At 42.2% G+C, this 25,877-nt stretch overlaps 1 protein-coding gene across 1 annotated transcript in view; it reads right to left on the bottom strand.

Annotated features, from left to right (window-relative positions):
• Window positions 1–25,877, bottom strand: part of adarb2 (adenosine deaminase RNA specific B2 (inactive)) — a 179,550-nt gene that overhangs the window by 3,806 nt on the left and 149,867 nt on the right. The window contains exons 5-8 of the mRNA XM_073487873.1: window positions 18,093–18,261; window positions 14,274–14,425; window positions 11,801–11,969; window positions 6,555–6,736 (exon numbers count right to left, since the gene is read on the bottom strand). Coding sequence (XP_073343974.1) covers window positions 6,555–6,736; window positions 11,801–11,969; window positions 14,274–14,425; window positions 18,093–18,261 — 672 coding nt within the window. The remainder of the gene's footprint in view (window positions 1–6,554; window positions 6,737–11,800; window positions 11,970–14,273; window positions 14,426–18,092; window positions 18,262–25,877) is intronic.

The raw sequence follows: 25,877 nt of genomic DNA, 5'->3' as shown, positions 1-25,877 counted from the left end.
GTAAAAAACCCAGACAAGAAGTGGAAATTTGCAATTTTCCTTTCAAACCTCCACTTTGTTGTTTCGTTTAACCTTCCTTCACCCTTCCCTCACTCTCTCCCCGAGGCTAATGGCAGACATAAAGTTTTGCAGCGCTGCAAAAAAGCCAAGTCAACCAGGGCCTGAAACCGCATGGCTGTTTATATGAAGCTTTGATATACCCTCAGAGAGAGAGGCAGGGAGGTGAGAATAAGAAAGGCTATTGAGCATATAAGCAGCATGTTCCTGCCTTTGTATGAGTGCTTGTCTGCGCTTGAGTCCCTGCAGTTAACAATATTTGAGCGTTACCGGCTGTGATGTACGATGTAAATATTATCTCCAGTCACAAAGATGAAGCCTCCCCTACACCGGACTGTCTGCCTCTCTGCCCCGCCCTCGCCACCTTCGCTCTCTGAAATAATTAGCCTCGCTAGCAAAGCACACAAAGCGATCAGTCAAGGAACGAGAGAGAGAGAGAGAGAGAGAGGTGGAGGTGAGGCAGTCACATCGGGTTCCATGTAGAGAATTTCTGCACTGAGAACACTGGTGTTGGCAGAGGTGCGAGGCCTGTGGTGGAAACGGAGCTGACAGTGGGGTGAGAAACAAATGAAAGGTCAGGGCCAATATTTCCCCGAGAGGCCACAGTGACTGTTTCACAAGAGGTCGTTTCAAAGTAGTAGCAGCAGAAAATGGTGAATCATAAACTGCTTGGGGGTGGAGGGATGAAACTGATCTGCCAGAAGTTTCACGTAGTTGTAAAGAGGCATACTGTATATTTTTACTTCTTTGCACAGGAACAATGTGAATTGATCACTGTATATGTGCCAATGCTAGCCAGTAGCCAGTTTCCAACTGCTGTCCAAGGCGTTAAGTTAGCTGTAAAAGGGTTTTTGTGATTAACCATAAAAAAAAAGTATTCCTACAAATTAAAGAAGTACTGTAGCTTGTGACGCTCGCTAACAGCTGTCTAGCTTCGCTTAGCAGAAGCTGGAAACGTGGAAACAGTTAGCATGGCTCTGTCCGAAGCTAACAAAATCTGCCTAACAACTCATCAGAGAACAGTCTACTGCTCAACGTCAGCGAAACCAAGGAGCTGAGTGTTGATTTTAGAAAAAAAGGAGGCAAAGACATGCACCTGTCTACATCAGTGGAGCTGAGGATATTAAAAGGCACTACGTCCTACAGAAACTTAGGAAGGCTAAATTCCAGAGCCAGATTCTGGTCGACTTTTACAGAGGAGCAATAGAAAGCATCCTGACCAGAAAAATCACAAACTGGCATGGTTCGTGCACGGCCCAGGACCGGAAGGCTCTACAGCAGGTGATTAAAACCACCCAGTACATCACGGGTACCCATCTACACAGCATCAGCTACATCAGTGTGGTGAGATGTCTATAACGGCGGGAGGAATTTGACTTGAATGTTGAAATTGGACGTGTCATATCGAACATGGACGGGATAGTGGAGCCCACACTTTCTTCAAAGTTAATAAATTCTAGCCAACAGGTCTGAAGCAATCGTATTTTGGAGAAAGTGGAATAAGATTTACTACAACAGAGAAAAGGTTCGGTGCAATATGCGTCATAGTGTTGAGCCACACGTCACGTAGCATCTAGACTAACAAAACCTGACAGTTAAGTGCTGCTTTAACACTATATCCACTCTAAACCTGTAAAAAACTGTTTTCAGAAAGGAATCGCTTTTCTTGAATTTCACCTTGACTTCAAACCCAGTTTATTTATTGTATCATGCAGTGTTAAATGTAGGCTACCTTCATGGAAAATCAGCAGACAGATTCTGTGTGTCGGGTGAACAACAGTTGCCTCTGATCTCACCGTCTGACAGACAGCTTGTTATAGTACAATACCTGATGTACAATACCACAATACATGCCTGCAGATCATCTCTCTCCCTGCCACACTCATTTTCCCGTCTTCACTCTTCCATTCACCAATCTCAGCTCTTCTTTTCTGTAGCTCCTTGGAGCTGGAATGAATTGCCTGCCACAGTAACAATCCTCCAAGTCTCTTATTACCCATCTCTTCTCTCTTGTGGAGACGCACCTCTTTGAACAAAAGACTCTCCTATCCATCCTGCCTTTTTCCTTTCTCTCGCTCCATTCATGGCTCATTTCATCCCTTCAATGGACTTGACTCCTCTGTTTCTGTAATAGCCAATTTGATTTTTCCCTCATTGAAGACTTGATCAATTTCTCTTCTGGGAAGTGTTTGGCAGACATGAAAGAGGCAGAATTAGAGCCTTTGGTTATGGGATTTATAACTGTACAGTACACACACAACCGCGGCTTAATATCTGAGGCTGCTGTAGAAACACAATAAAGGATAGCCTGAGTGTTTATGTGTACACGTTGCTTCTATCCTGCATTACTGGAGTACTGCAGGGTTTTCAGAAGGGGTTCCTCATGGGGGTGGAGCAGCATAGGAGGAGTGATGAAGCAACAGGTATGCGAAAATGTCTGGGGTAGGGGTAGCAACTCATTTATGATAAAGGCTGGGATGTGACTAAAGGCTTCTGGTTCAAAGCACTGAAATTTCTTGGTATCACTGATCTTTATTCGCCATTAACAAGGGGACGGGCTATTCTTCTGATGGCCCATTGTTCTGAAACCCCAGTGGTCCAAAAAAAGTCCCAGTTGACTGAAAATCAATTTTCCCATTTGCCTGTTAAACCAAAACCAAATGTTTTCTGACGTGCAAATAAGGACGAAGTCAGGTGACTTTCATCAGGTGTCCTTTGGTGTCATGGTAACAATAATAACCAGGTGGTTAACAGATCAAACAGTTTCAGTTTAGTTAGGTTTAGTCATTAAAACTACTTGGTTACATTTAGGAAAAGATCATGGTTTGAGGTCCAGTGTGTAGGATTTAAGGGGATCTATCGGCAGAAATAGAATATAATCTTCTTATTATGCATTCATCAGTGTGTAAACACCTAATATTAAAAATTGTGTTTTTGTTACCTTAGAATGAGCCTTTCATATCTACAGAGGGAGTGGGTCCCCCTCCACCAAACACTGACTCTAGAGAATGTACATATATGTGAAATGTGAACAAAACAGGGTGTAGCTGTAAAACATGAATGTGCATTCAATCAAATGCAAAACTCCAAAACCGGAGAACAACCATTATCAATGTTTCCTTTATCTACTGTTGTTCTAATTCTTCTTATCCAAAATGACAGAAGCCGCAGTTTCTGTTCACGCTGCGGTGGATGTACACAGGCAGGACGGGAGTGAAGGACAAGTCAGTCCATCGATGTGTTTGGCCCTCGGGGTTCAGGTGGAGCTGCTTTGGCTGTGTGCGATAAGAGCCGGGCCCTGCGATCCCCAGGAATTTCCTCCGGGGGTGTTGCTTTTAAATAACCCTGGACACACAATAGCTGGGGAGCTCATCAGAGCCAATGAAAGGCTGGAGGAGGAGATGAGAGGAGGTGTGTGGGGGGGAGGTACGCACATCTGAATGCAACCGAGGCTCTCTTCTTTTTCCTCCCTTCCTGCCTCGCTGTCTTCCTCTCTTCCCCTCACCCTGTCTCTCTCTCTATCTGTCCAAGCTCCCTTCAGATTGAATGGCTGTCTGATAAGGGCTGTGATTACATTGATTTGGTGTAGGGCCATCTCCGCTGTCTGTCCATCTCCCTTCCTCTGCCTTCACCCTTCTACCCTTCAGTAGACTTTAGCTTCTCAAGGTACTGCAGGTGCAAAGATCTGATGCAGAGAACACACATGTTAGAGGGGAGGGCAGAGCATTTATGGGAGACGTGGGAGGCCATCTTTGTTTTGAGTAAAGAGGATGTCAGTGGGTAAAGAGCCTGCCATGCCTGTGTGATTCGTCAACATGAGGAACCTTTGATACTAAGAAATAGTGTGAAGGGCACTCTGCAGCATCATTCATTCGTCATTAAACAAACTATGTACTCACTGTGAGATCTATTATAGTTTAAGTGAATAACTTAATATTGTAACTAAGTGTGAATGATGAACAAATTGATCACACCTGACCACAATTCTCCAAATGTGAACCGCAGCTTGTAATATCTGAAACCAAAAAACTCTGCTCCAGACAAGTCAAACGACTCCATTCAAAAAGCCATCGAACAAATCATGAGAAATGCTCGCCGAAAGGCCGTGGTCGGAGGATTCGATGATGAATCCGTCCTAGCTATCACCACCAGAGGACGATTCAGTGCAATTATCAATCTTGATGAGGATAGGCCTCACAAAATATTCATCCTCATGGCACCCAATTACCCGGAGCAGAGGCCCGCAACGCAAAGAGCTCCTGTGCCCTTCAAGAAGTACACTCCGAACCTGATAAAAGTATGGCGGGTACGGAGAACGTAGTATGTGCTGTATGTGATTGTCACCGTCTTTGTTCTCATCAATGACGCTTGCGACGAAATGTGCCCTACATCGCTGCGCGTCTCTGTCGCTCAGCCACTCCGGCTGGCCTAGATCTGAAGTGATGGCTGATGCAGTTTCTACAAGTTGGGTGTCATTCAGATCCTCTTCCAGCATTCATCTTCGCTACAAACGGAAGCCTCCGGTCTCAGCGGAGCCCCGCAGGCAGACGTGCCAGACAACTTCTTAGCTGTTGCCTGTCTGGCTGGCACAATGTAAGCGTAGAGAAGCAGGGGTACACGAGTTTGTTAAGCGTGTGCGGGTGCGTGTGTGTGTGTGTGTGTGTGGGTGATACATGTGTGATCTGTTGTGATTCATTTGGTCGGGAGCTGACATATTTATTAGAATGAACCTCTGAAAATAGATGCTGTATGGATCTCAGTATGGGATGGTCCCATCTGAAAACACAGAGACGCTTTTATTTAGCACAGGGAGGAATGTGACTGGTGAAAGAATAGAAAGCACAGTGAGTGATTTAGCTGGAGAAAATGTAAAATATAGGGAATAACTTTAACTCAGCCAACCCGTGAACACCTGGTTTAGTTTAATTAGTGTCTTTAATTAACTGGATGGGCAACAGGCTCCTCCAGTGTGTTTTCATCATGCTTTAAAATAGTTAAATTACATTAATCCTTATTTTTCTGCAACTTATTGTTGGAAATATGAACATAAAAAATTAAGAAGTCATTAAAAATTGACACAAGCAGACATCCATATCTTCTCAGTAGATCTTTTAATGTGGTAAAGTACAGAACTAGCTTTATATTAAATTGAGAAGACTAATCTTAAAAGTGGCTGTAACCAATATTCTAATAATAAGGATGGATTCAATGACTATGTTTAATGTAAAAAGGGGTAGTGAAAAACCCACAGAGTTATCATCAACTTCCCCGGGCTGTGCAGAGCTACCATGTTTTCACTCACTGTTTGGGTTTTCTACCTGCATCTTGTTCGTTTTTGTTCACCCTTACCACTCTATGGCCTCTTGCATCTTTTTCAGCCAGAGGAAGCTGTTTTCAGTGAAAAAACCTGCCCAGCGCCAAACATCAGCTACTTAACAACCACCTGGTGAACAAGACCCTTTTCACACTAGACAAAAAACCTACACCTACTAACAACTGGATTTTGTCGTTCCTGTGAATGGGTACAATCTCCAGCTCTGATGGAAACACAACACCTGTGTGGTCATGTAAATTTCCGCCTTTTGTAAAGTGTGATGCTACAACACACATTGAAGTTAAGGCCGCTGGATTGTTAATACTTTTTCATCCATCTTCAAGCAGCGCTTGAGCATCATTCAGTCAGCGCTGAGTTTGAAAAGAGATACTGAAGTAAAAGACAAAGAAATAAGTTCCCACTGTAACGCAGTCAGTGACTTCTGTGTCACTAGGGTCTCAACAGAGATGAGAAAGAAGCAAGATGTCTCACTTCTTAGCCACTTCCATCATCGGCTCCAGAATAAATGATGTGACTAATTCAGAATGTTATAGATTAAGACATTTTAAAACAAGTTCGATGTATTAAATGGATGTATTCTGATGAGCGATATGATCTGCTGCTTTCTACCGTTTCCTGTTTTTCCAGCGAGATCGTGGGGACGTATGTGACGTCGCTGTGAGTACTGAAATCACTACTCATATCAAATACTGCATCACTCTTGAGCTAAGAGTGTCCTTCAACCACTTCAAAAAAGAGCTGAATTACTATTAATCTAACTTTAGAGCCAAATGGATAATCTGGGTGTCCATATTTGTATCACATTTCAGGGAAACTGAACAAAGCAGCGAAATTTCGGACAAAAATCAGTTCATTTCAACGGAATCGCTGCCGTGACTTGATTTGCTCACAGAAGTAAATGTGCACTCTTTCACCGTCTTGACAGTTCTGACCTTTGAGGAAACAGAGAGACCTGGAGACAGATTCAAAACAAAGAGAAATCTCATTACCTGCGCACAACAACTCAAATAGTCAATATGTCACCAAGCTTCCAGCAACAGCTACACTGAAAGGAAATTTCATTGTACCACTTTCTGGCGCGAAGTAACTTCCCAAAGTCGATGTATTCCTGAATGTAATTATCGCACTGGGACATGTGTGACTGTGTGTGTCGCAGTCGTACCGCTGAGCAGGGGCTGGTTGCGTCTGTGCGTGGCGGGCAGTGGGCCCAGGCGCTCCAGCCGCTGGTTCAGTACTCTGCCCAGATGGCCCGTGTGGCGAAGGCTGCCGACGGTCACGCTGTGCAGGTACACCGGCTCCACAAAGTGGCTCAGCAACGCCCCCTGCAGGCCGAGGATGTTCCATCTGAGGGGAGGGAGTCAGGGAGAAAGTGGTATGATGGTTTGAAAAGTAGATAAGGAAGGGAAGGTGGGCGAGGAAGAGAAAGGAGGATGAGTGGACGAGGATGAAGGAAAAAGGGAGGGAAGGCAACAGTTGGGGGGGAGAAACGGGAGAGATAGGCAGAGAGAGGATGGGAGAGTCAGATGTGAGAGCTTCAATGACAGGTAGAGACAATTTGATCATTATCTTGATGTGGGACGTGATGAATAACAGCCACCGGACTGACAACACACACACAAACAGAAACACACACATAATCTGACAGAAACACACACACACATGTCCTCTTATTCCACTTTTCCTGGTTCAGAGACACAAACCATCACCACCACCAACAACAACAACACTGCCAAAGGTCAGTGCATCAGCATTCATTACATGGAACAACACATTACCATGTGTGCATTCATCAGTGCCACCGAGGTTAATGCACTGCGCCGGGCTGCGGGAAAAGCTTCCGTCGATTGCTCAGCGCGAGGACCGATCACCTCAGGATTTGTTTCGGGGGATCCACGAGTGACACAAAATCACTGTGGGGCTAATCCTGCCAGTCGCACCGACGCCTGGTACTGTAGCCAGCTGGTCGTGTGCCACCTACTGTCGAAATCCCCTCTATTTAACCAGCAGATGCTAATTTATGGATGGAAAATGATAATTACCGTGTTTATTATCATTCCTGCCCTTCATAGAGAGAGAGAGAGCCTGCTGTGTGCCTGAGCTGCGTACTCCGGTGCGCCGGAGTAATGAACTTATGCGATGCACAATCAAAGGCTCGACATTATGCTGCAAATTTTTAGATCATTGTTCTTTTTGTTAATCAATGTCTCTTTATCATGTATGCAATTACAGCGGCTGCTTGGTTTTTTTTTTTTGTGTTGTTTTTTTTCCTCTCCCCCCGACTTAATAATCACTCATTACGGCTTCCTTCGCTTTCCCGAGCAGTCAATTAACATCAGCGGCTTTCTGGGAATCACTTAATGCGCTCACGATGCCTACGCTTTACCTGCAATCTGTCAGCGAGATCTGTCCTTGCCTCTCAAACAGAGAGGAGGAGCTTTTGTTCAAAAAGCTCACGCGCAACCTCGGTGCCCCACCAAAACAGAAATAGTTTAGCCTGAAATATTAATTTACCCAGAAAGCGACACCGTGAATCAGAAACATCTTCTAATCTCATGCAAGAAAAGACAGCCATCTGGCTCTGGGTGTGTGAATTTAAAGAGAGGAGAGGGGAGAGACCTCTCTCCCTCTCCCTCCCGCTCTACATCTTCCCTTTCTTCCCTCTCCCGGTAAACGCCGACCATTAAAGTAATGTGTTCATCTGCATAAAACTGCAGTGGAATTGAGAACATCATCGTTATATGAAAGCCATTTAGGCCCCTCAATTAAATCCAGCTGTCGACTTCAAATCAAATATTAGCAGAGGAGCCTCATCGGGGCCTTGCTTAAGAAAACAAAGCGATGATCATCAGGTGAAGCGACGACGGGGGTGAGACGTTGCACATTATCAAAAAATGTTTATAGTAAGAACAAAGATCCTAAAATCCCCGATGGTCAGAGCTGAACCAACTATAATAAAGTGCAGGACCTGAAGGAAGTGGGGGAAATAAAAAAGTAATGGGAGGTTGCAAAATGAGTGTGACAGAGGACAAGAAGAGTATCCAGGGGATCACTTTAAAACCGCACCAGTGTGTGTGTGTGTGTGTGTGTGTGTTGAGTCTGCGCTCCTAAGCTCCTCTCAGTTCCACCCTCCACCCTGACCTTGATAAACTGGCCCTTGGTGACCCACTCACTTTAACGACGGCCACCCATCATTTACAGCAATATAAAAGGGGAAAAAAAAAAGAAAAACGGAAAGGGGAGGCTGTGGAGCAAAGAGAGTGCGTCTGCCGTCTGGCCTGGAGGGGGTGGAGGGGAGGTGATGGTGGGAGGGAAGAAAAGCAGGGTGTCCCTTCTCCCTCCCCCGTCACTCTATTTTTTTGTAAAGTAATTGCTTTCACCCCCGTTGGTGACCTGGGTAGATTTAATCACACCATCTCCAGCCCTGGCCAACTGAATCAAATTGGTCAAATTAACAGCGGCTCCACAGGAGAAGGGTTCACCTCTCTCTCTCTGTCTCACGCGCTGTCCCTCGCTTCCTCCCTCTCTCCCTCCATGTGTGTGTTTGTGCCAGGCCTTTCACACACACACACACACATACAACAGTGGCTCAGCTGTAGTCCTGTACGGCTCAGTTGGCACAGTGCGGTGCTTACTAAGCTAAATTCATGGGTTCAGTTCCTGTTGAGGCCCAGACCTGGCAGAAAAACTGAGACTATATTAAAAATTGATTTCAGATATGTCAGAAAAGACATCAAGGGTGGGAGTATTTATTTATTTATTTTTATTTTAGCCAAGCTAACGGCATGATTCTAGGGATAGTAATGTCACTCCACCATAATGTCCAGTGCTTAGGTTTATGAAAAAATACCCTACAAACTGAGTACAGTCCCACCAGCCTCAGCTGTACTTGTTTAGTGAGAATTTCCAATTGTTAGCATGCTAACAAGTTAACGAAGATGGTGAATGTGGTTCAAAATGGGACATATGAGCTTGTGGTTATGACATGGGAAGCCGTGTACGTGATATGCTTGGTGTTTACGGGGTTAAGCGTTAGGCAACAACGTCTAAAAGCTACAGAAGCCAACAATTTGGCAAGCTAGCAAGAAGGTAATGTAATGCAGGGAAGTGCAAAAGCATGAAAAAGATGAGGCTTCTGGAACATTTTCCTCATATTATAAAATTGCGCAGAAAAAAATTATTCAATATATCACTTCCCATCTGTCAAAAATGTAACTTCCATGGCGTCTGCCAGTACTGAAAACATCAGCAAGCATGTCACAACTCGTGAACTCTGAGCTTTCAGAAATTGCCACCGATGAGGTTGCTAATACCACAGAAGGGGAGCGTTCATGTGTGAACGCGGTTAAGGAGACCCCATTTGAAGGCAGCATACATTGTCATGTTAGCTTGTGAGAATTTGAGCAAGCTAATGTTAGCACAAAAACACTGCTGTGCTGCAGTGGCTTACTAGCATGGTTACACCACTGCTACCACCAAAAGACTAGTAGTGCTATGATTTGATTAGGCTGACTCTTAATGTTGTTTACTTTAAGGTGTGCAGTGATAATATAATATGTGATATGTTCCTAAATATGTACATTTTTCCTTAGTCTGGTATGACCAATAGTGTATTGTAGCTAATGTTAGCAAATGCTAGCTAACCTTAGATATATGTTGTAACTCACATTTATAACATTTCACAGTCTGTATTTTAATATTAACCATTAATCAATAACCGAAGTTTAGCAAAGGATACACTGACTTGGATATACTGTAGGCTAAGTCATTGTAAAACTTCTCGTTCATGGCTTCTGGTCCCTACAGAAGCAGATGTTCTCTAACTGAAAAAAGGCACAAATAGCCTCTTTTCACACAGTGTGTGTACAACTAAAATACAAATTCATTTAATTAAAGAAACATAATGATCAGCTATCACCTCTAATAGTGTGTTAAATTAAATATCCAGTAAGTAAATATCATTATGCATATTTGTGTGTGTGTGTGTGTGTGTGAAGATGTCTCCCTCTGCCTGTAAAGATGCTCCAGTGTGTACACACTGATGCCTTCACTCCTCACACACGAGGACAGTGTGAAAACGGAGGCGGAAGAGCAAAGCTGTCCTGATTTAGCGGCGCCGTCTGTCCTGCGCAGGCTTGCCAGCATGCATTAACAATTTATGAACATACACAGGCTCCATTGTGTTTTTTGTTCTCTGTGTAGTACGAAAGTTACCAGTCGCAAGTCGGCAAAATAAATGGCTAATAAGTGACACTGTTATTAGTTCCAAGTTAAACTGTTTAACCTTGATAGCGACATACAGATTCCATTGTAGAAACATGCCGTCACATTTTGGCATGTACCTGGTTAAGTACCAATACAGCCTACAGTTGTGAAAGGGTTGTATGACTAATATGATAGCGAGCTAGAAGAATCTGATCTGGGGATTAACACAATGACGTGATTTATACACTAATTCATTACAATGGGATTAGACGTTCCAGTCACATATGGGAAATCAATACTCACCACCCACGCTATAAAAGATTTCACATACAGCATGGCTCATGTCAACACAAACACACACACACACACACACACACACACACACACACACACACACACACACACACACACACACACACACACACACACACACACACACACACACACACACACACACACACACAGATGCCCTGAGGTAAATATCAGACAAATCTCTGCCCAGCTCATCATTTTAAAATGCTTTATTTAAACAGAGATCACTGCTTCTCATAAGGAAACTAATCTCCTCATAAAGTTAAACTTTCAAACAATCCTTTGACCTTTTCTTTTCTTATGTAGGTCAGGGACCTCCTGGGTGACAGGATGTGCTGATCACATGGTGTGTTAGGAGGTCATGTTAGGATATCTTGTGTCGACCTTTACAATGAAATCGACACCGATTACTGAAATGATAGAAATGAGGAAAAGCAGTTTGGCAGTGGTGTTGATGGTATGATGGTTTCCCTTTATCTATTTACCAGTGGTAAATGCTTGAGATATAGAACTGCGGGTCTATTCAACTTCACTTTTATGAGAGAGATATGGTCAATAAAGCAGTAATAAGAGAAAACAGTCTAAGTCAAAACTGCAAAACAGTGAACAGAGTAGGGTTTTCTCTGCAGTCCAACATCAAACTTCAAGGCTAGATCAACAGCACCTCATCTGATAAACTGATTCGATTTTAAGTTTGAACTCACCAGGAGGGCTCGTTCAGTTTACAGGTTATTCAGAGTGTCAGCTGGACAGAAAGGAGCGTCTGTTCAATTAAGTTTTGACCCACTTTGACGGATATATTCAGGAGGAATATAAACAGAAAGGAAAAACACAACCTAAAACCCATAAAGTAATAAAGTTCTGAACCCACAGGTAACATCTGGCAGCACTGACCTGGTGATCTTGTCGGTACAGGACATGGTGATGAGCTGCTCCCCCTGTAAGACGCCGTCCCACGTCTGGACGGGTCCCCGGCATCGTACAGGCACCGTCCCCTCGCCGGACTCGATTTTGGTCCGCAGGTGGCTGCGGTGCTTTCTCATGAGGTGTCTGCTGCTGTGTACTGCCAACACAACACAAACAAAACCAGCCTGAGCTCCATCGCTCCACATTATGTCATTTCTTATCACACGGCTTTGCTGGATACCCAATTTAAAGAGCCGATAATGAAGTCTGTTATTTCTTTAAAACACAAAGCTTTTTTCATTTTGTAGGTTTTTGATGAAAATGTACTTAATACACACCAGATCAGAAAGCCGTGCTGAAGACAGTTAACATCTTGCAATATTACTTTTTAGATATTATAACAAAATATCCATTATATGGCACACATCATTTTCTGTTTAATTAGAGATGTTCTCAGCTACTTAGCATTAGTGTTCCTATGCACTTAGCTGCATGTAATTAGAAAAAGTTTTATTGTTTATCAGCTTACCATAATATTGAATAAACCTTTAAACTTTCAGATTCCAGTGGAGCACAAATATTGCAATTCCTTGCAAGCAAAAGTTTAATTGAGGTTAATCGCTTATTTAAGGCAATTAAATGTAATATTTTGGGATTGCTGACTGCCTAATTGATAATGATTTTGACTGGACTGTTGCTGGCTATACAGAGCAGTATGCAGTTAGGAACCATTCACCTGGATTAAAGGGTAACTCCACCAATTTTACACATCAAAGTGTGTTTATAGGTCTTAGGGAGCACTGTTGCATATATGAAAAAAAAACAAACTATTATGAAGCCTAGTGTGGCTCCAGAGGAACCTCTATGCAATCTGATAAATTGCCTCCAGTGGCTAAGCTGCATTGTGGGTAATGTAGGCGTCAGGTTTTAAAAAGCAGTCCACTGGTCTAGCATTGCACTCATTCAAGGACAAAAAAACAACAAATGATAAAAATCAATACAGCAGAGATATCGCCTTTTTCATTCCACGCATTCTTTTTCCTTTTCAAAACCTGGTGCCTACACTACCCACAATGCAACTTAGCCACTGATTGACATCACTGGAGGCAATGTATCCGATCCTTTTACACCAGTTCCAGTTTCATGTGGGGGTGCAGGACAGCATGAACTCTAGTGCTAATATAGTTAAAGGTGCACTGTGTCGTTTTTGGGTAGACATTTTAAGAGAGGAGAAAGAGAGTAAGAGACAAGAGAGAATGATTGATTTTAATGACTGAAACAACTAAAACAAACACAAAGGAAAACACAATTTCATACTGTTTTACCTGGTGTACACTTGCAGGACCCTCCTACATAGCTATCTTTTTAGCAGTGTTCTGAGGACCTTATTTCCCTCGAGGATGGCTTGTTTAAATGTAAATATATCAAATCACTATTTCTGAGTTTGTATTGTTACCTTATGACTATTGTAATTATTAATTTTCTGAGTTTTGATTTCTTTTCTGAAACTATATAGTGCATGTTTCAAGTACGGCATTCATAACATCAGAAAAAGAAGCAGAATATCCACTTTCAGAAAACAGCCGCACTGGATAAATTGTAGATATTGTTTTTCTTGCTTTCAGTAAAGTTACAATATGGAGATCTCCTGAACAGAACAGGGTGAACGAGTGTATGTAGATAACTGCTGTTTTTTGTTTTAATAACCTCTCAATTCTTGAGGCTTAAACTCTACTTCCTTCTCTCTTCCCATCCCTCTCTTCCTCCATGGCTCATGTCACAGCAGCTAAAAATTAAGCCCCGACTTCCAGAACAGTCAGAAAAAGGTACTAAGTAATTTTCTAATCTCTGAGAGCGCACTGCAGAACATTTAAAAAGGTTTAATGACCAAAGACGTTGGGTTCAAAGGCTTCTCCAACAACAGCATCGTCTTCTCTCCCTTTCCATCCTCACTGGCTTCATGTAAAACCTCCCCATGCACTCCACTGTAGTGTATATTCATAGAGCCGAATAGCAGCTTCAGCCTGTGATGAAAGGAAGGGGGGGTGTATATATTCTACTGATGGAAACTGCCGTCCAGATTACATTTCTCAACTCGTAGGCCACCAGAAAAATGCTGGGCAAACTGTCTAAATGAATATACAATTTATTTTCAGCGGGTAAGCAATAAAATGTCATCTAGTCAGCACAGCGTGGCTGAAAGAGGCCAAAGACGGAATGTGACATGAAAAGGATGCCAGCTCCTTGACTGTGTCTGGTGAAAAAAAAAAGAAGAAGCAGAGCAGTGCCTTTTGAGAATATCTGCAAGATATATCTCCATAAACCTGACAGACTGAAATGACAATGACTGATTAAAAAGCAATACATCATCACGTGTTCATTACCCATAGATTTCATTTTCTATTTTCAGCATTATCAACCTATGTAGAACAATAAAAACAGAAAAGGCCCGGTGTCTTACGGTCGGTGGTGATTTCATACGGCGAGTTGAGCCTCCCGTCCCCGCACGGCGACGTGCTGATGTACATGTGGAAATGGACGTTGTCTCTCAACCTGTAGCCGCACTCCTTGTGCCGGACGAATATCGACTCCTCCCAGTCCTCTGGCCTTTTACTTCAGTTGTGAAAAAGAGGAAATGCAAACAACAAGTACGAGGGAGACTGATGAGAGAGGCCGCACCATTCATCACAGCATAGGAAATAGATTTCCACTTTCAGTTTACAATGATGGAGTGAGGCAGAGAGATGGACACTGACTCTCTGCCTGACCACGGTCCATTCTCCTGCTGTCACACAGACTCTGAGACATTACTTGGGCCGTCTAAATGTCTCGAGGGGAACAGGGAGGACAGCCTTAACGTGTGGTCTAAACATGCTTTGCATTTTAGTCATGAAAGTTTCATCATGAAGGTCAACTAAAGATGTGGCTGTGTTAAAATGATGGTTAAGTGTAAAACTAACATGCAAGACAGTGAGGAATATCTTAAAGTGCAGAATTTCTGGCAGTGTAAACAATACATAAGTTACTAACTAGCTAAAACTAGAGCTAACGTCTGTGCAGTCCTTTAATTGGCTCGCCCTACTCTGCTGCAATTGGCAGGCACTTGTTGCCCCAACACTTAATCGTGATTGGATGCCAGCTTAAGTCATAGGCGAGTCTAATAGCCGATACACTGAAGGGTCCTTTTTTAGGGTTTTTAAAATATGTCACCCACTGCTGACTATGAGTGCAACTCCTGCCCGATTGTGGTGTAAGTGCGGGTGTAGATATCGGCAGTTGGAAGGACTCTATAAAGGAGGGCATTGCTAATGAAATTATTATGGATCCCACTGGTTTTCTCTGTTTGGCTTGCGTCTGTCATTGATTGCTTCATGGTCCTGGTACTTTCAACTTATTCTTCCCATCCAATAAACTGAATAAATCTCACAGAGATTTTCATGCCAACACCCCCCTGGGTACCCCGGTAGTCCACTGGAAATTGAGTGATGAATTGGTCGAATTGCTCGGTGTGTTTACCGGGGAAACTACAGCTCATAAACCGCCATATAAGAGCAGCAAGCAAAGCAGACATAACACGCTACACTATGAGTTAACAGTTTGAGTCAAGCATAGAGAATGCAACCAAGGAAGGCAACCAATCAAAGGCAGGGTAGGGTGGGTCTTGCAAGAAAACCAGTGGGATCCATAATAACACGTCAAACACAAGGACTTCCAACCAGCTGACTAGGGTACATTTCCTGTGTGAAAACAAAAGTCAATGTTGATTTATATTTAGACATCGACTTTTTAATCTTTTTTTATAAAACACGTGTTAGAAATGCCTTCCAGTATTAAAAAGGACACTTCTGGGTAATGAATACTATCCAAACACAGCTAAGAAGTACTATCTAAAGAGCACAGTAAGACAGGACTACTGTAGGTGGCCCACTCTTTATGTGGACCACCTACATTATGTATTAGCTAGCAAGCTAACATCTGTACAGTCCGCACATTAGTAATTAATTGGTTGGTAAATACACACTCATAATGCTAGCAACTGCTATCTGTATGTACCATTTTACTGTAACAACAACACAGGATTGAGGTGACTCATCAGAAAAGATGCTTTTTTTAGGACATCAAAAGTTTTTCTCATCCATTTACAATGAGCTGAATACTCGCAATGTGTAAGACTAGGTGATACATAATCTAACTTTAAAAAAAATGGGTCATTGTTTTTGAGCAGGGATAAGGCCTTCATCACACACACACACACACACACACACACACACACACACACACACACACACACACGCACACGCACGCACGCACACATGCACACACACACGAGTACGTACACAAGGTATATTTAAACTATGCATCACAATGCAAAGCACGGCTGCACTCTTTCTATAACCTCTCCTCTGTCTCCGATGTCCTTTCACTGAGTGTAAATATGGCAGTTCTGGCATTTTGTTTGGTCATTTCATTATGAGTTATCTTCCCCATTAGCCATTTTACTCAGCCGCAAAGTCTCTGTACCTGCCATCCAGCATTGTGCTAAGACAAAAAGTCAGTGCTGCATATGCAAATATGACATTCAACGATCTAGACTTCTAGCCACTAATCTGATGAATCAGCCTTGCTATCGAGCTCCTCAGGGAGCTCAAAAACATAATATATGCTTATGCACTGGAGGCAGTTTGGAGTCAAAGCTCATCAACACTGTCTCTTGATACTGTTAAAAATGGTTGGTGAGACTTTCTGTGCACCGGATCGTGCTTTACAGGTTGCAAAGGTACACAAAGTAGATGCATTTAGTGCAAAGTATAGTGCTAAAAACAAATAGGCTGCGACCCTGAGCTGAACTAGTTGAGTGTGTGATAGTATGCCTAGTTAGCTGGAGAGAGCTGCACACATATGGCTCGTTGATTATTGAAAAGTCTCTGGTGAACAAAGCAGTACAGTTTCCATGGAGCTTATAATAGAGGAGAGGGCATTCTTTGGCAGTGCAGCGGGAGTCACAACAAACAACATATTTAATGCTATTAAGCATCCTGTAATGTAATGCATGGTACAGTTGTTGGAGGCACCTTGGAAACTACAGTCTATACAAACTGCACAACTTTCTGCCCTTTTTGTAGTCAAATATAATGTCAACATATTTTAATGTAACGTTAATAGTCTTTTCTATTTACATGGAAGAAAAAGGTCTTGAGAAATATCAGAAATGTCTCAATTGGCCGTGGGGGTTCGTCCTTGTTTAACTGACAAGTGCAAGTGTTACACCACAGGGAACAAGACAAAGTCAGGGTTCCCACTATTTTCTCTGTATCATTTTCCAGGACTTTTCCAGGACTTTTCCAGGACATTTTCAGTGATGATCTAGCTGGTACGATAAACAGGGAGCGTGCCCATACACTAATGCGTTGCTTAATTGATCAATTTATAACTCCAATGCCTTTTTCTTTTGTGAATTACAGTGTATTATCCATGGCTGCCTGAACATCAATAACTGAATAGCATGAAGTAAGCAAGGGGTTGTTGAAAGTTTTGCTTTCATCAAGATCAATAGTTAATATACAAAAGAAAAATGAGACTCTTCAAACAACAACTGACTGGTTCATTTGAATTCATACCACTAATACTATACTGTTTTGTGTAGTTTTGGGGAATTTCAATAATGTTCCAGGACGACACAAGATTTCCCATGACATTTTGCTTTTTCTCTAATTTTCCATGTGTTTTCTATGACTGGAAAACTGGTCAACTGTTTTCCAGATTTTCCAGGTTTTCCAGGACAAGTGAGAACCCTGAAAGTAAACAAACTTGCAGTGACGCCTAGGCAGTGTGTTCTTAGAGGTATTCAAGAGAACGGAGCAGACCGGCATCTAACTGGACTGAAGTGACATTTGCAGCCACGTTTGCATGGCGTTTAATGTGCTGCAGCCGAGCAGCTAATTAGCTGTCTAGCCTGCAAACTGATGTTAGCAGTGGAGGACACGTTTTCCTCTGTGAATGTTTGCGGTCTCGTTCAACAAGCTGACGGACATGATGTGTGTTCATGTTTGTAAAGTGGATAAGAAGGAGACGGAGGAAAACTAATGTGTGACTGTCTGCCTGTCATAGAACACTGATGTTACTGCTTAATGGAAGATAGATACACTGCCAATCGACAAGTCATAGCGAGCATTATCTGGCTATTTCAGGGGATTCATGTAAAAATCACAGGAATTGCAAAGCTGCAGACGATGTAAATGCAGCACTTTAAGAATGAGACAGCAGAGAACAGATCTATTACCTCAAGAAGAGTTCAAGTTGAGAGTAGAGGAAGCGTAGCAGGGCTCTGCGGGCCGTGACCTCAGCGTGACAGTCATTGACCACTTGTCCCTGGTCGCTCAGATACTCCCCGTTGATGCATTTGGTCCCCGTGGATAACGCCACCACCTGGGCGTGCCTCAGGTCCAGACCTGTTGAAAATAACACACAGACAAATGTTCTCCTTATTGTGCTTGTCGTACAATCCACTGACTACATCGATTCCTTAATTCATGAGCTTAATAGTAACCCTCAATTTTTAATACCTAATGCATGTCCTTCCTCAGCTTTCTGTCTGTGGGAGGCATTTCATCTTTATTAAGAAAGTCCAAGAAGGAGGAAGACAGACTCAGATTCCTTAGATTGCTAAAACTAACAACAAGAAACCAACAGCAAGGTGGCAGAAGGTGAAAAAGCCAGCGTGTTCTCAGACAATAAATGCAAAATATCTGTTTGTAATATATTTATACATAATCAATAAAGACTTGTTTTGGTAAAGGACACGAATAAATAAATAAATGTTGGGTTTCAAGCACATGTTGGCATAAAAAAAACATAAAGAAGCCAGTAGAAGCCCAAGACAGCTTTCCTCTATCCCATTTTTGTGCTGAATTATATAAATAGTCTAATTTGTATGCTGCGGAGGCGTCATATCTTAAGTATTTTAGAAAATAGAGCTACAGTCGCCACAAGGCCTTCTCCAGAATAAATACTGAAATCTGGTTTTAAGAAATGCATCTTCCATCAATAGGGTCATGCTCTGCTTGCTGCCACTTTGCACCTGTGCACATTTTAACAGTTTGAGACATTGCCAACTTGGCCTGAGGAAGTAGTGAATAGACAAAGAAGTCCGGACACTACTTTGTAAAAAGCATTTTCATGTCATGCAGCACAAAATAAAAGGCAAATTAGTCTCTTTTGAAAAATATAAGACAAACTAAAATAAAGTCAATGCAACCATTAACAGAGATGGAAGGATGTGAAACTAAACCACAAACTGAACTCGGTTGTGTCCCTCACTTGACCAAACAAGAGTTCCCTTTGCTCACATAGCGAAACGAAAATTAACACATGAGAGGAGAACAGGGTGAAAAGGTCATTCTGACAGATAGCTTTGGGTTATTTCCATAACCACAGTTCTCTGAGTAGCATGAGTGAGCGTCTCTTCAGAAGCTCCTATCACACCACACCAGCCAGGATTAGCTGGATCCAAGGAGTGAGGGAGGGAAGAGACCCTCCACCACCTATAAACTCAGCTAGCACCACACCTTCTCATTCAATATTCAATGGATGTATAGCAACCTGAGTGGTCTTTCTCCTACACCAGTACATTTTACAAATACCTTTGGAGGACTAGATACAGAGTTGATCCTCTGAGAAGGAAGCCTGATTTGTCTTCTGTGGGTGTTATATAGAGATGCAAATAAAGGCATCTATTAAAATCAAATGAACCAAACACAAAGGCCTAGAAAACACAGCAGAGAACCAGACTTGCTCTCTGTATACAAGTAGGCTATCAGGCCTGCTGCCTCTTTCAACTGAGGGGAACTGGAGGCAGGTTGGACAGTCCAGGGGCATGCTTGCTGGAAAAAATATTTTCTTTATGTACAATGGACCCTTGGGATGAAGGGCTGTCTGTTACCGACTCAGCACGACACAGTCTGAGCAAATGTCTAGCATTGCACCACAGGAGTGATGATCCTTTGTAGACTTCACAGCCTTATCATCCCTCTTTTTCTACTATCTTGCATTTATGTGACAGCTGCAACAAAGATCAAGGTCCTGGAATGTTATTAAAGTCAAGAGGATGTCCTCATTGTGCTGCTGGACCATCAGTGACTGACCTTGAGAAGGTACATTTCTAAACCAGGGAAAGAGGGTCAGCTACTGGGTAGGGGCTGTGGAAGCCGCAGCATCTGATATCGCTCTTTTGTTTCTGCGGTATCATAATTATTAATGTTGCTTCAGGACCATCACTGCAACTGACCAATCACCTTTTTGTAATGTCATAGCTATGAGACTTAGGAAAAAGACCAGAAATATGCACAAAGGAGTAGTAGTAGTGGTAGTAGTTTAACCTAAATCATGACCCTTTCCTAAACCTATACATATGTTGCCTAAACCTTACCAAGTACATGTGTTGCCTAAACCTAACCAGGTGCTTGTGTTGTCTAAACCTAACCAAGTACTTGTGTTGTCTAAACCTAACCAAGTACTTGTGTTGTCTAAACCTAACCAGGTACATGTGTTGCCTAAACCTAACCATGTACTTGTGTTGTCTAAACCTAACCAAGTACTTGTGTTGTCTAAACCTAACCAGGTACATGTGTTGCCTAAACCTAACCAGGTACATGTGTTGTCTAAACCTAACCAGGTACTTGTGTTGTCTAAACCTAACCAAGTACTTGTGTTGTCTAAACCTAACCAGGTACATGTGTTGCCTAAACCTAACCATGTACTTGTGTTGTCTAAACCTAACCAAGTACTTGTGTTGTCTAAACCTAACCAGGTACATGTGTTGCCTAAACCTAACCAGGTACATGTGTTGTCTAAACCTAACCAGGTACATGTGTTGTCTAAACCTAACCAGGTACTTGTGTTGTCTAAACCTAACCAGGTACATGTGTTGCCTAAACCTAACCAAGTACTTGTGTTGCCTAAACCTAACCAAATACTTGTGTTGTCTAAACCTAACCAGGTACATGTGTTGCCTAAACCTAACCAAGTACTTGTGTTGCCTAAACCTAACCAAGTACTTGTGTTGCCTAAACCTAACCAAGTACTTGTGTTGCCTAAACCTAACCAAGTACTTGTGTTGCCTAAACCTAACCAGGTACTTGTGTTGCCTAAACCTAACCATGTTCTTGTGTTGCCTAAACCTAACCAAACTGCGACAGAAAAATGAAAATAACAATAAATAAGTCAACTAAATCAAAAGTACACACACTGACACCTCCTGCTCCCTTTTTAACTTTTTTCTCTTTTTGGTCAGTTGTGATGATGGTCACGAAGCAAATTTTCATGTTGTAGGAACAACACCAACACACTGATATCAGATAAACCGTGGAACCCATCGCTGTATCATTGCAGCAAGAAATCAGTTTGTAGTGCCAGTCTTCACCTTGAAGAAGAACCAGCACAGTTGGTCAGCTTCTTCAAGAACTCAGTGGTGGCTTGAGAGAGGAGCTTCTAACCCACCCAACTCACATAAGCAGCATTGTCAATGTGAGACATAAAGCGATCATAGATCACAAAGTCTTCCTGTCTCCTGTTGTTTTTTCTTTGAGAAAAAGACACTTTTGTCGGTGAAGATTCAGGCCAGTGCAGGGCCATGTGAGACCCCAACTGACTAACAGATAGACAGGGGTGGTGCAGAGGGGGAGAGGCTGGATCAGCACGTTAACAGCATGCCATTCCTTCCTTGGCTGCCACAAATCTCTCCCCATCGGCTCTGAAAGTCAGGCTTCGCTGGCTTCTGGCAGACCTGCAGGCATCGGCGGCCCGGCACATGAGCTTTTATCAGCCTCGGCCCAGATGGCACTGCGGCGTTAGAGTCCTGACACCTCCACTGATGAGGAATGGGAAGGAGGGCAAAGGAGGTAAAAGTTAGAGGAGGTAGGAGTGTGTGTGTGGGCAGTTGTGAAAAAAAGAGCATAGAGAAGAAAGGAAAGTCTAAGGTAGGGTGAAACAAGTTCCACTTATACTGTCGAAACTACAGCAGAAAAAATAAATCATTTTTCGTGTAAAATCTAATATTATATGAACTAAGGACTAATCAAAAGATGAGTTAATGGCACTGAAAATTGGGTTTGATGTACTCGGACTAGACTTCAAAATATACTTACAAAGTGCTTACTTGGAGCCATGGAATGAGACTAAAAACAGCATCAACCTATTATATTACATTATTTTTCATCTCCTATTTTGTCCAGTAGACGAAAAATAATTACACTTGTTCCGAAGCATAATGAATTAATCTGCCTTATTCTGTACAATGACAAATGAAATGAATCACAATTCTTCATCATGTTGTTGAAGTTATTTCCTTGCTTTTACTTAAAACTGCATCACCTCTTAAGTTTTGGATTCTTTTCTAGCCACCTGGAGAATTGTAGTCCAATATTCACTCTCCTTTTGGCTCTGTTTTTGTTCTCTACCAGCTCCTGTGAAACATATCTGGCTCTTTAGTGGCAAAAAGCTCCCTTATCTTTACTTCTACTTTCTAACATCCATTACTTTAGTCTCTCTTCCACACTCAACGCAAGCTGAACAATGGAAAATGGACATGGTGCTTGAACAAAAACGGGTCGGAAAGTATTTTCTATCGTCCAGAACTTCGCATAGCGTTCCGGCAGAAAGTGTGTCCACCCTTTTTTTCCTTTTTCACACTCAAGTGCTGTTTGAACAGAGACTAAACTATTTATGCACCTATGTCCGAAACTTCAACGCGGATCATAAAATTGCAACAGAAAAGGGGGTAAAAAATTAGCGTGTAAAAGTGTCATGTTTCCATAACAGCCGAGTGGAGTTGGAACCAATAAACACCTGATGCTACTGGAGACTCATTTGACCCGGGAATGAATGCTGATGTTTTTTTCCTGTGTGAAAGGGGTGTAATACTGTATAGCAAAATTTTATCTAAAAGACACTGCCGGTGTAGGAGGTGATTTTAATCTATATAAAAAATGGTAAGTGTGCTCTTGCCATGGTTGTTTTCAGCACTATTTGACACATTTCTGTATTCGCTTGGATTGAAGCTTTTTCTAAATTAAATGTTAAAGTATGTTCCAAAGCAACAAGTGTTGTAAGTGCTCTTGTTGTAGTCATGACATAGTGAGTCATCAGTACATTTTTTCAGTTGCATGTTTTACTAGCATTACATCTTTGTTTTGGTGTAAATAAGTCATTTGTATATACACATTATCCCGTGCATACAGCCATGTGAAGTGATCGATCAAATGTTCCAACAGTTCAAACTATTAAAGCATCTTTTAGCACCTTTTGTTGCAAATATCAGATATTGAGCATTAAGTTAAGGCCTAGAAAACCTTCTATACTACTGCACAGAAAACATACAATATGTATTATTGAACAGTGCCATAAAAATCTCTATATCATGAGGTCAACTACTGGAATTCCCTGTAAGCAATGCACCCCAATTCCTTCTCGGTGATAAAGCGAGTTCAAAAAGGTAACAGACTCTCCCAATTTCATTCTCCTGCTTTTCCTTGCCGTTCCACTTTGCGATTGTTTAGATCAATTTTGCAGTGGATAATTTCTGCTGCGCTGCTCACTAGCCTGGCATGAAATTGGCAGTGAGGTTGCCTTCAGTTTGCAGGAGGAGAGGAGAGGAGGAGGAGGAGGAGAGATGAATGAGAGAGAGGTAGAAAGAGAGAGAGACGCACAGAAACGATCGAGAGCCCTACAGGCAGTACGCTGTTTTTAAACCAGGAATAATCAGCTGCATCACAGAAATACAAAAAGAGAGGGTCAAAAGGAACAAGGTAGAGTAGAGTCGAAGGCCTGAGGCTCTCTTCACACACAAATACATCTGTTACTGGTGATTCAAAGATGTCACACCCCAGGATAACAGCACTGTCAAAAAGCATGCACATCACAAGCTAGGACCTGGAAGTACTCGCTATTGCAACTGTTCACAACACAGCACTACCAACGACCTTTAACAGGAAAAGCAAATGTAACTCGACTTTTGTCAGGTGAACACAGGTATTTATTTAACAGTATTTTGAGGCTGAACCCTAAGAAGATGGAAAAGTGAGTATGGGGTGTGGTTACAATCAAGTAAAATGGTACAATTTCCTACCAAGCATTAAAGGGAACCTGTGCAGCCAAAAAGGTCTGAGAAAACCACTCTCAAACTCAAATAAAGTAATATTACGAGCAATTTCTGAGCCCCAGTTGGTCACTTCAACTTATTTATATTTATATTATATTCAGCCATGGGGATTGTAGTTTCCTCTTGAGAGAAGCTCTTGTGGCAGATCCAGTCTACACAGCTGCAGCCATCACAAAAGTGCTTGAGTCCTGTGGCATAGAAATACTGCTTTCAAAATAAGGCAGCGAGGTAATTTTATTGGTCATGACTGATGTCAGCACCTGTGCCTAAATGTATTCTTCCAGCTGTGCCACAAAACTTTACTTTCTAATGACCAGACATTGGTCATTGCTCTGAGGACTAAAGACTAAGGTGCATGTAAAATCCGTAGATATTTTTGTTGATCCTGTTTTTTTTTTCCTTTCGTTAAAATGTAATGTTATTAATAAAAAAAGAAAAGAAAAAAACAGAGAATATGTATTACCTCTGTGTTTCTGCTTAATGTTGCATTACTTCCACCCCACAACACCGGTTCACCACTTGTTCTGTCTGCACGGCCTCTCGCAACCAGGCTGCATCACACTACATTACACACTGCCGCAGCAGATTGTGAGCCAGTCGTTTAGGCTGTTAGACGAGACAGACTCACCCACATTTATATTTTGATTTAAGAGGCCAGGCCTCTGATTGAAGGGGCCGGGAAAACAAAATGTGAACCGCACCGCCACATGGTCAGTTGATAAAAGGGATAAATCCTCAGTAAAAAAACAAATGACATCTATCAAATGAAAAGCGAGGACTAAATTGAAAAGATGATCAGGAACCAGTGGGAGAGTCAAACAGTGAAATACAAACAAATGATATGACCATGAACTTTAAAGTGATCCACTCCAACAAGGCGACTGCAATCAACAGACACCATTAGTCATTATCTGAATCCCTTTATTCTTTATGGTTATAAAACAGGGGAAAATGTTTCCTAATAAGCCACCCATTATATCTCTGAGCCTCATAAAGCAGACATAAGAACATTTTCTTCTAAAGCAGAATGAGTGCTCAAGGTCAACTTTTAGTAAACTCATTTATATGCCATTTAGGTTGAGCTCCATAAATCCCATCTTTCATGTGTTTCTTTCATCACAAGTTGTTGGATGATTGCGCTGAATGTCATTCAATGCTTGTCATTTGAATGACAGAAAATCTCTGAAAATGCTCAGCTCTTGCATAAAAAAAACAACAACTTGGCAAGAGTAGAGAAAACACCCTGTTGAATCTTTATTAGCAACCGCTCTGAACATATAAGGGTGTCTTTGTGAAACGCTGCTGAAGCTCTCAAATCTCTCTGTGCTGCAACACACCCCGATCACATCTCCGCTAATTTTTTTTTTTTTGCCTCTTAGCGAGCTGTTTTGCTGCTGCTTGTGATTATTGAACATTAAAATTTGCAGCACCGGAAAACCAGATAAAGAGTAAAAGTAAAATCCCTATTTGAAAATGGATATGCAGACTAAGAACCGTGGCTTAACTGTCGTTTGTGATCAACTTGTTTGAAGCCCTTTGCTCTCATCTCTCTCTTTGAGCCCCTGTGGTATTTTTTCCCCACTCTGAGTCTCTTCACTCTGCTGAATAAAAGGCCTCAGAAGATCTTTCTCTCATCCCAACAAACAAGTTAAAAAAAGGAGGAAAAGGAGGTTCTTTTTTAGCATTTTTCCATGTGGACGTTCCTGATTTTTCATGTCTCTGAGCACATCTGAACACTGTTTACCATCTCCAGGCACCCAATGCTATCTCAGATAGATTCAAATGAGATTTTCCACACTATTTGTCAATGTGTGCTGGTGGTTTACTTTGGCGGTCGTCTCGCAACTCTCAGCCTGGTGGCGAGGCTAATCTCACTCAGGTTGCAGCTCAACTGTCTCGGCGGGACTCCAG

This window comes from Pagrus major, chromosome 19, assembly GCF_040436345.1.
Source record: "Pagrus major chromosome 19, Pma_NU_1.0".
NCBI lineage: Eukaryota > Metazoa > Chordata > Actinopteri > Spariformes > Sparidae > Pagrus > Pagrus major.
This window is presented reverse-complemented; position numbering and strand designations above follow the sequence as displayed.